The following is an 11494-nucleotide window of genomic DNA, read 5'->3' on the forward strand; positions in this document are numbered from 1 at the left end:
CGAATACAGAATACAAAACACAGAATATTAATAAGACCATATGTAAAGATGGAATTAGGAACACGGTGGCTCAGTGGCTAAGATGCTGAGCTTGTCGATCAGAAAGGTCGGCAGTTTGGTGGTTCGAATCCCTAGTGCCATATAATGGAGTGAGCCCCCATTACTTATCCCAGCTTCCACCAACCTAGCAGTTCAAAAGCATGTAAAAATGCAAGTAGAAAAACAGAAACCACCTTTGGTGGGAAGATAACAGCATTTTGTGCGTCTTCGGTGTTTAGTCATGCCGGCCACATGACCACGGAGAAATCTTCGGACAGAGCTGGCTCTTTGGCTTTGAAACAGAAATGAGCACCACCCCCTAGAGTTTGGAATGACTAGCACATATGTGTGAGGGGAACCTTTACCTTTAAAGATGGAATTAAATACCATTTACATGTGACATACCAGTAATAGCAGTATTCCAATATCTAAGGGGATGTAATAAAGAAGAGGGGTCAACCTTTTCTCCCAAAAGCACCTGAAGGCAGGACAAGCAATGGATGGAAACTAATCAAGAAAAGACATAACCTAGAACTAAGGAGGAATTTCCTGACAGTTAAAACAATCAGTGGAACAACTTGCCTCCAGAAGTTATGGAGGTTTCAACACTGGAGGTTTTTAAGACAAGATTGGATAACCATTTGTCTGAGCAGGAAGATGGACTAGAAGACCTCCACGGTCCTTCCAATCCTCTTATTCTGTGAAAGAATAAAGAATGCAAATCATATTTGTGTCATCACTACAATTTACCCCACTGAAACTCACACCTGCAGATCTCAATGGAACTGTTTTATTCAAATGAAGGGCTGTGTTATATATGCAATATATGAATTTTAACCCCACATTAAATATATTGTTTTAATGTAAGAATCCCAATAGGTTATTTAACCGTAATCCTGATGTGCAATCCATGTGTTATGTCCTCTACCTCTGGAGCTCTGCAAATGCAAGTATGCTCATTAAAAGGGACTTGGTTAAGTCTTCAATATTTAATCATTGTATCCAGTGGTTTGAATCTTATAATGGAAGGGAAGCATTCATCAGACCAATTCTACATACGCTGCAAAGTGTACTACTGACCCACAGAACAGTCTTGCCAATTTTTCATTTTATTTATATATAAAAAAATCTTTTTTATTTAGAAAAACAAACAAACAAAAGACGCAAACACAGAGTGCATACCCATAACCCTCCATCGTGCGCCCTACAAATGTGAACATTGGTTATGAACTGGTGATGTGGAACTATCTTCTTAATGGCCACGTTGATCCAAGACATCTCCATCCAAGGCACACAGGTGAGTTCTCTACATCCAACCATCTCCTTTTCACAGCTTAGTTATCAGAAAGAGTTCGGTAGAGATGGGGAGAAAAAGGTCCTTGCCCCCTTATCTCTTCCTATCACAATTTGCTCTTTATCAGAGGTCTTCAAAATTTGGCAACTTTAAGACTTGTGGACTTCCAATATTCTCCAGTCAGAGTTGAAGTCCACAAGTCTTAAAGTTGCCATGCTTAGGGACCCCGGCTCTTGATTGAAGCTGGAGAGCGATCCTATTTTTTTTAACCATCACAAGCTTTTCACCTGCAGCAACAAAAGTCAGTTTCCCAAGCATATATTTTTGCAGTTCCAAACACAAAACCCCCAAACCACCCTGCTCCTTTGATTTAATCCAGAGAGAGGCAGGAACCTTTTCCAAAAAGGCTGACACATGAGCATTTTTAAAAAATCCACATTACTTTCCCATTGCAGGAAAGGTTGTGGTTTTAACACCCAAGGATCCAGCTTGTGCTTACAGTCCTACGATGTGAAAGAATTAGAACACATAATAAAAAAGAAGGTACAAATAGGAAGCCAGGAGAGAGGCTGACCACCGCAACGATTCATAAGGATACACATATATAACACAATATTGACCTCAAACATTCAGGAGTAATCTCTGTTTGACAGAGCCCTGCACAAATAATGATTGCAATGAGAAGGATGGATGAGCAGCTACACTGGAGAAGGCCAGATAGCTTTCAATATTTAGAGTGTATCGCCAATGGATAATTTATACTGAGTAAAGTTCAGATGACACAATAGTCTTTTGTCTACGAAGGAATGTGGCTTCCCAGAACCATCAGAATGAAGTTCTGATGAGGTTCTGATCCATTGAAAACCAAGAGAAATGTGTGCCTGCTGCAGCTTTTCATATTTTGGTATCTTCCAGATGTGCTGGGATCTTCGTGCCCAACATCCCAAACCACCATGGCTGGAAACCTGAGGACCTGTAGCCCCATAAGGGGTTGAAGGCAAGAGTAGGTTCCAGCTCCTTCTACTGATGATTCACTCAGGGACGCACTTTGGGCTTCAGGATGTGCTTCAGGTGCATGCACAGTAGGCAAAAAAAATATTTTGGCCATGCGCAGAAGCAAAAGACAAGATGGTGGCATCTGCAGTGCTGCCAATAAAACTGGTTCAGGGATGTGGCCAGCTGAGTTACTACCTACTTGCCCAAACCTGTAGGAACCCACCTCTGGTTGAAGAGCATTTAGCTTGTGGAAGGCCAATCTCTAAAAAAAGAGTCGTGACGGAAGGAGAGATGGAATTACATAACCAAGGAGATGGAGAAAGGGGAGTTAATTTACACAGTGAACCATTTTGATTCAGTTTCTCCAAGTTACCAGTTGAAGGGTGGGGGGAAATGTAGAGAGAGCCCTTTGCAGACCCAAAGTTCACTCAGTGTCAGTGGAGACAGAAATTGGAGCTTCAAATATATGGTGAGATTGAAAACTTTTCTACTGTGTTAGATGGAAGACATTTATAAAGCAACCCCAGAGGACCAAAGCCATATCAGCTCCATACTTAAATAGGAGTCATATTTAATAAGATAAGATGAGCAACAACAATTATTCTCCCTAATGCCTACTTGGAACAATATGCAAATGGCAGATGAGCTGCAGTATTTAATAAGTAAGCTGCCCAGAAATTTGACAACTGCAACATGAAAACAAAATCTGCTTGACGAATGACTTTCCTCAACCTGCTCACATGTCCATTCCTAAAAAGGTGACATACCAGAAGTTCCTCCCTGCGTTTATTCTGCACTCTCCTTTTCAGCTTGCATTTACTTCCAGTATTTGAAACTCAGTTTGGATAGTCCAAGCTAGTTTCTCTTCTACCTACCCTCCTCCCTTTGTGGTCCGGTGGCTGTTTGCTGATCTGCAAGTCACAAGACACCTCAAAATACAGACCCAACTACTTATGTTTTTCCTCCAGGAATCAACATTTAGCACTCCATCTTAAAATGCTCATTAACCAGCCACTTCAATGACTTCTATGAGATTGTTTGTCTTTTTACACTTTTGGTGGATCCACAAGTTCAGTCTGTGTCCATGCATTCAAGTCCTGGTTCTCACCTGGGCAGTAGAATACTGTGGCAACAACTTGGGAAGCACCTGGGAAGAATCCCGAGGCCCAGCCTCTTTCTTCCATGGTAAGGAATCATATTGGAGCCTTTCGCATGAAGAGACCATCAGGAGAAACTTGGCTGCTCTCAAGGAAGCCCCCATGGAGCTTACACTTCAAATGGCTGCTTGCTAGACATACTGTTTTTTAGAAGCACTGCTACTTGGTCGGCTGGACTGCCTGTCTGGAGAGGGACGGATCCCAGGGGCTACCGTTGCAAAGAGATCAGGGGCATTCATCTGGTTTTGCAAGGCCAGGGTTTCTTCTGTGTTGTAGTTGGCCCAGTTCTGCTCACTGGAGAGCTTGTTGTATCCCTGGTAGGGTGGAGCATGCCCGTCTGACATGGGGAGGTAGAAATAGGGTTTATCTGGCAGATAAGGCCCCGTTGGCATTTTACCCATGCTGTTGGCATCGAAGGGTAGAGGGGGAGCAGACGATGGGGAGCAGCAGTCTCTTTCCTTAACCCTTTTGAGTGCGTGCTTGCAAAAGAGATGGAGAAGCTCCAAAATGTTGAGGACAAGGGAGATCAAGCCCATTACCAGCATGAAAAGGATGAAGATGGTTTTTTCAGTGGGACGGGACATAAAACAGTCTATAAGGTATGGGCATGGAGGACCTTTGCACACATAGTTAGCATGCATGACAAAGCCGTATAGGTACCACTGGCCAAGAAGAAAGCCTGCCTCAAAGATGGTCTTGAAGATCACGCTGATGACGTAGGTCCACATTAGAGGTCCGCGGATTTTAATGTGTCCATCTTCAGCCACACAGATCTTGGCCATCTTCTTCTCCACCGCCATCAACATAGCTGCTGCCTTGTAATCTTTGGTTTGCAATGCCCGGAGTTCGTGCTCCCGTTCCTTTAGCTTCTCCTCTTGTCGGGAGAGGTAGATGACATGCCCCAGATAGACCAAAGTTGGGGTGCTGACAAAGAGAAACTGCAGCACCCAGTAACGAATATGGGAAATAGGGAAGGCATTGTCATAGCAGACGTTGGTACAGCCGGGTTGCTTGGTATTGCACACAAAATCGGACTGCTCATCCCCCCAGACGGACTCCCCGGCTAGACCCAGGATCAAGATGCGGAAGATGAAGAGGACGGTCAACCAGATCTTGCCGATGGCTGTTGAATGTTCCTGCACTTGGTCCAGTAACTTCTCCAGGAAGCCCCAGTCTCCCATCTTGTGCTAAGGACAGTAGAGAAGTAGGCATTAACAAGGGATCCATAATCATTTCACAAGAGCTTGAGATACTCACCATCATTTGAGTTCCAGGTTTTGAAGTTTGAAGTTTTATTTTATTTATATGCCGCCCTATTCCCTAAAGGGACTCAGGGCGGCGAACAAACTCAAACGGGAAGGGTAACATACAAATACGAGACAGACATTTAAAACAACCAACAACCACACCTGTCGAGAGAGGAAGGGAGCTCATCAACCCCAGGCCTGCCGATACAGCCAGGTTTTAATGGCTTTTTGGAAAGCCAGGAGAGAGGTGAGGGTCCGAATCTCCGTGGGGAGTTCGTTCCAAAGGGCCGGAGCTGCAACAGAGAAGGCCCTCCCCCGGGTCATAGCCAGATGGCATTGGCTGGCAGATGGAACCCGGAGGAGGCCGTCCCTGTGCGATCTGATGGGTCTTTGGGAGGTAATTGGCAGCAGGTGGGCAAACATCCTGAATTGAGGATGACACTGGGCCCTAGGAGGCCTTCTAGGGCTCCAAAGGAAGACAAGGCTAATCAATGGGGCCATAATTCACCCCAGCCAATTGTTGTGAAAATTCATTCTCTTCCCAACATAGATGGACTCATACAATACCCTCAGGTTAATGCATTTCCAGTCTTGAGAACCTGTTTTCCCGAAAATAAAACAGGGTCTTATTTTCTTTTCACCCGCGAAGGAAGCACTTGGCCTTATTTTTGGGGAAGTTTTATTATTTTTGAGGTGCAGGAGGCGGCAAGCATGGTCACCTCAAGGCTGCTGCTGTGTCGCAATATTTTCAGGGAGGGCTTATTTTAGTGCATGTGCCCAAAAGCCCAATTGGGCTTATTATCTGGGGAGGTCTTATTTTCAGGGAAACAGGGTATTTTAAATGCAACCAAATTGTACAATGGTGGTGTTTACACAACATTCTTAATTTAGTTATTGAGGAAACCCTCTTGTCTAAATAACACTATAAGCTGCAAAGCCACAAAAAATAATCATGGTTAAGACTAGCGTCCTATGCAAATATAGCTGCAAACGTTTGCAATTGATCTGATTTGTTGTGGGAACACAGAATATAGCTGAGCATGATTTGAGGATGTGGTTGGAGTTTAAAACTATACTAATATTTTACCTAGCAACAGGGGAAGTGATGACACTGAAGAGTATTTCTGTGCGTCAGTGTGTAGGACAACAGTGATTTGAATGATTTCCCTACCATATTTTAATAATGCAACAGATGCATACATGTTATAAACATAGCTTTAATTCTACTGGACTTAAAAAAAGAATAAATGCTTTTCTGAATAGTAGTACAGAAGCCCACATACAATATGTAGGTGGGATAGAAAGGACAGAATCTCAGGTGTTCCCAGCCCTGCACTCCTCTGAATGTCTGATTTGAGTGGTGATGTCATTCCTGGAATCTGTTGGATTCCCAGCTTAGGAGTCACGGCCACAAGTTCTCCTACCGACATTGGGACCACTTTGGCCTTAACTTTTCACATTCTTTCTAGTGGCCCCTTTAAAACTTGTTCCTTCTCTGGCTTCTCACACTCCTTTCTTCCTGATGCTGATGTTGCTTGGCGCCTCTACATCTATCATCACTGCTGCATTCTGGTCCTTGTCTACTAATCCCATTCATTGATTGAACACATGCATCCTGGAGGGAGGGAAGGGGAGAGAGGGGGGGAAGGGAGAGAGGGAGAAAGGAGGGAGGGAGGGAGGGAGAGGGAGAGGGAGAGGGAGAGAGAGAGAGAGAGAGAGATCCTAGCATCCAGCAAAATGTTAGTTTAGAAGAGTCACCAATCTCATGTGATTCTTGAAAGATTTAAAAAAAGCAGTAGGGTCTGAGATCCATTGCTTTCTTGGGGAAGAGAGAGAGAGGGGGAGAGAGAGAGGGAGGGAGGGAGGGAGGGAGAGACAGACAGACAGAGAGACAGACAGACAGACAGACACTACAGGAGTCTCCAAAGTGGGCAAAGCAGGTGAGTAACTAGAGAATAATCACACCCATCAACACAGGCTGTAACAGTCCAACTGTGAATCCAGGAGCAGCTTCCAAAATTCCAGGTGAGTACTAATTCACCCCCAACACTTAATATGCCCCTTTACTAGACCATCTTCAGGCAAAGAACATCCAATAAATGCTGAGTTTTGAGAGCTGTGCCAGGAGGGAAACCAGATTAAGGCAAAATTCCATGTATGGGTCTGAATACAAATTCTATCGTGACCTCTAACTTTGTCATCATCAACTTAATATAGGAGAATTAGATCTGCTGAAGAAAACAGGAGAGGCTGCAAAATGGCTTAACATTTGAAAAGGAAATTCTGGAAACTGAAAGATGTTTTTTGGCTCTTCTTCCGGAAGGGTTCTATAAATATCTTTCTTTTTCAGAAATGGTTGCGTTTACAGTTCGCTTACAATAAGAGAAACATTTAGGTGTTACAACACTGTCATTTTTGTCTAGTATAGTTAAACAAAACTGCCCTTCTGAAATTAGAAGTAGCCTTAACCGTGGAGTTAAAAATACTGTGCATCTGTGCATAATCAGGAATTTAAAGAAATGATTTTAAAGCAATTCATGATGGCTAAAAGTCTCCTTTCAAATAAAGTTGCACATTACCTGGCATACACACACACAAACACAAACATTTGAAAACCCAGAGGTTCCACACATGGGAGAAGATGGAAGTATGAGAAGATTTTAAGCATGCAGTCATAAAACCAAATGGCTTGTTTTTCCCTATAAAGAATGGCTGCAAGAACTGGGTCTGTCTAGTTTGATGAAAAGAAGGACCAGGGGAGACATGATAGCAGTCTTCCAATGTCTCAGGGGTTGCCACAAAGAAGAGGGAGTCAAGCTATTCTCCAAAGCACCTGAAGGCAGGACAAGAAGCAATGGATAGAAACTAATCAAGGAGAGAAGCAGCCTAGAACTAAGGAGAAATTTCCTGACAATTAGAACAATTGATCAGTGGAACAACTTGCTTCCAGAAGTTGTGAATGCTCCAACACTGGAAGTTTTTAAGAAGATGATGGACAAACATTTGTCTGAAATGGTATAGGGTTTCCTGTCTGGGCAGGGGGTTGGACTAAAAGACCTCCAAGGTCCCTTCCAACTCTGTTATTCTAATATTCTATCCCTTGCAAGAAATATTTCACTGTACTGTTCCTTGTCTTCATGCTTTGCTACAACCCTGTCTATATGCCCTGTTTTTTTTTATTAAAAAAAACAGAAGCAGGATTCAAACCCCCAACTGCCCAAACATTGCTGCATTGGCATTTAAAGGATTAACTTTTAAAATCTCCCACCTAGAAAGGAAGAGAGCCATGATAATCTAGGGGATAGTAAAAAAATATCTGGCAATTTATGTCTTTTAATAAAACCTGTTGTTTGGAAAAGATGCTACCAGACTCCCTTGTCTCAGGAAGGCAGTAGAACTACAGGAAAAAAAAACACAAGTGCTTAAATTTACCCATATAATCTAGCCTCAGCAGCTGCTTAGGGCTTATAAAGAGTTAGTGCCTGAAGTTGCCAATTGCTTTGGTAAAAATAGGGATAAAAAATAAAAAATTGTATCCTGTGGATTTTTTTCTTCCTGCTTTTAGAGAAGGTTGCCCTATAGACAAGCTTTTCCTGACAAGGTGATAAAATAGCCATTGGCTGTCTAACACATTTGCACAACCAGAAGGCAGAGGATGGCTGGAAGTGTTGGCATCCTGAATTGATTTGTTGGGTTTTGATCAGGGGTGAAATTCAGCAGATTCTGACAGGTTCTGGAGAACCAGTGGTGGAAATTTTGAGTAGTTCAGAGAACCAGCAAATACCACCTCTGTCTAGCCCAGAGTGGGGAGGGAATGGAGATTTTGCAGTATCCTTCCCCTGCCACGCCCACCAAGCCATGCCCACAGAACCGGTAATAAAAAAAGACTGGTTTTGATGATCCTAGTTGTGCTTGTATTTATTTATTTATTTGTATTTATTTATTTCGTGAAGCATGAATTAGATAAAAGATAATTCATGCTTGACAATATATATATATATATATATATATATATATATATATATATATATATATATATATATATATATATATATATATATATATATATATATATATATATATATATATATATATATATATATATATATATATATATTTAAAGTCACAACCCCTGGTATGCCCAAATATGGGAGGAAGGTCACACTTCCATATAGAGCACAGGTTCAATTCCCAACATAGGGTATGGCTAGCTGATGAGAGCTAAATAGCTTGAAATAGATCTATACTAGTCTCCCTTTATTTATTTATCAGCATAAATATAACATATATATATATATATATATATATATATATATATATATATATATATATATATATATATATATATATATATATATATATATATATATATATATATATATATATATATATACATATATACATACATACATACATACATACATACATATATATATACACATACATTCATACATACATACATACATACATACATACATACATACATACATACATACATACATACATACATATATATATATATATATATATATATATATATATATATATATATAACTGCAAGCACAACTAGGATCATCAAGACCCAACAAATTAGGAACTCCATATTTGATCATGCTTGGTCTTAAGAGAATTCCTCTGAGCAGGAGTACTAGCTCTTCTCTCATAACTCAATGAGGACTAGTTACTTCCTTTTAAAGATCCAACAAGCCCAACATGGAGTCTGTTGAGATGTTGAGACTGAGAAAAGTGCAGAGAAAGGCAACTAAGATGATTAAAGGCCTGTAGACTAACACATATGAAGAATGATCGCAGGGATTGGGTATGGCTAGTCGAGAGAAAAGAAGGACCAGGGGTGACATGACAGCAGTATTCCAGTATTTGAGGATCTGCTACAAAGAAGAGGGGGAGGGGGTCAACTTATTTTCCAAAGCATCAGAAAGTAGGAAGAAACAATCAAGGAGAGAAGCAATTTGGAATTAAGAGAAACTTTCTAACAGTGAGAACAATTAATCAGTGGAACAGTTTGCCTTTAGAAGTTGTGGGTGCTGCTCCATCACTGGAGGCTTTTAAAAAAAAGACTGGATAACCATGTCTGAAATGGTGTAGGGCCTCCTGCTTGAGCAAGGGGCTGGACTAGAAGACCTCCAAGGTCCCTTCCAACTCTATTCGGATTGAATCTAGAGAAAGTTAAACAGCTACGCTTGCTATAAGGCAAGCAGGAAAGGATGACAGAATAACCCTTGGATCTCCTACATATGACAGCCTGGTAGAGAAAGTCAAACATGAGAAAAATACCATAAATCTTTACCTTAAATCTTAAAATGGAACAAGGACTGTGGTGCCAAGAGGGAATAACTTTGAAACTGTGAAAATCAAATTTACTATTATTCCTTAAATCAAAGCACCACCTCCAGGGGCTTTCCAGTTTAGGGATATTTAACAAATGTGAAGGCAGTCTTTTACTCACCCGCAAATCAAAGGGCTTTTCCTGACTTAAAAGTTCTCATTAGACGTTTTTGGCTTAATTTTCTTGATATCAATTCTGCTCCCAAAGAGAAACTGCGGTCAAGCTCAGATGCAGAATGGGAATATATAACAAACACTCCTGGAATTCCGAGCACTCGGAGTCTGTTATGAAGAGCAAAGAAGGGGAAAGTTTGTTATAATAACCCTTGGATGAGTTAACAGAGGGGGAGGAGTCAGAGGAAACGAGTCAGGGAAAAGGAGGAGAAAGGGCTTGGCCCAGCAGTGCAATTTGTTGAATTCTGGTTTTTTTCCCCCCCTTTAAAAAGTCATAGCTGATTAGGTTTGTGGAAAGAAGGAATAGCTAAAGGTGACTTCACTTGCCTCCTGGCTGAAAGGGCTTAACACAGCAGCTCACTCCAGACAGGCTATGTGTTCACACAAGCCACAGGAAGCAGGTCCATTAAAGATGCAGCAGTGAATTTGCATCACCTTCTAAAGTGGCTTCCCCCCCCCCCCAACCTTGGCACCTTTAAGATGGGTGGACTTCAACTCCCAGAATTCCCCAGCCAGTTGAAGTCCATCCATCTTAAAAGTGCCAAGGTTAAAACAAACAAACACTGCTTTAGAGTTTTTTGAGGGAATTTGAAGGCTGGGAACTTAGTGTCTTATGTGAACTCAGTCCACTGAGGTAATAAAGAGTAAACAGTAACAGAGTTGGAAGATACCTTGGAGACCATCTAGTCCAACCCCTTGCTCACGCAAGAGACCTGTACTAGGGATTCAAATCGCCAAACTGCCAACTTTTCTGATCGACAAGCTCAACTCAAGGCCTTATGTGACATTTCCCCTATCAACTGGTTAAGATTAAACCCAGCTCAACATGGTAGGGAACACAGTCACAGAAGAGAGAGGAGAGAAAGCTTTTGATTTCCTAAACAGTCGTAGTAGGAGCAGGAGGATTGCAGTGGTGGTGGGAGAATATTTCTCCGGAGCCTGGCTGAGGAGAAAAGGAAGTGGAGGAAAGCAGCGGAGACTGAAATAACAATTGGTGCCTCTGTTGCGCAGCAATGCAGGCCAAGAGCAATAGAAGGGAAATCCTGCACAGGAAGAATTTACCAGCACCTTGCAAAGTGTGGGAATCAGGAGCAGGAAAATGTGTGTGTGTGTGTAGTGGTGATGGTGGTGGGGTTCAGGTAGGGAATCCCTGCAATCCCTTTGGGAAGGGAGTGAGGAATTCCAAGCAAAAATCAATACCATCTATATGACGTTGCCGGCAGAAGCAGCCATCCCGATAG

The 11494-nt window shown here is 41.9% G+C and overlaps 1 protein-coding gene across 1 annotated transcript; it reads right to left on the bottom strand.

Moving 5' to 3' along the window:
• Positions 1–1132: 1132 nt before the first annotated feature.
• GJA4 (gap junction protein alpha 4) lies at positions 1133–10357 on the bottom strand. The gene is made up of 2 exons (XM_014058552.2): positions 10201–10357; positions 1133–4673 (listed from the first exon to the last, which is right to left on the bottom strand). Exon 2 carries the CDS (start codon positions 4665–4667, stop codon positions 3618–3620), a length of 1050 nt encoding a protein of 349 aa, XP_013914027.2. The 5' UTR covers positions 4668–4673; positions 10201–10357; the 3' UTR covers positions 1133–3617.
• Positions 10358–11494: the final 1137 nt, after the last annotated feature.

This window comes from Thamnophis sirtalis, unplaced genomic scaffold (genome assembly GCF_051295495.1).
Source record: "Thamnophis sirtalis isolate CommonGarterSnake01/CBP01778 unplaced genomic scaffold, rThaSir2_p1.2 scaffold_13, whole genome shotgun sequence".
Classification (NCBI taxonomy): Eukaryota; Metazoa; Chordata; class Lepidosauria; order Squamata; family Natricidae; genus Thamnophis; species Thamnophis sirtalis.

Coding starts and splice junctions, on each gene's coding strand:
- GJA4 (XM_014058552.2), bottom strand. CDS start 4,667: ATGGGAGACTGGGGCTTCCTGGAGAAGTTACTGGACCAAGTGCAGGAA.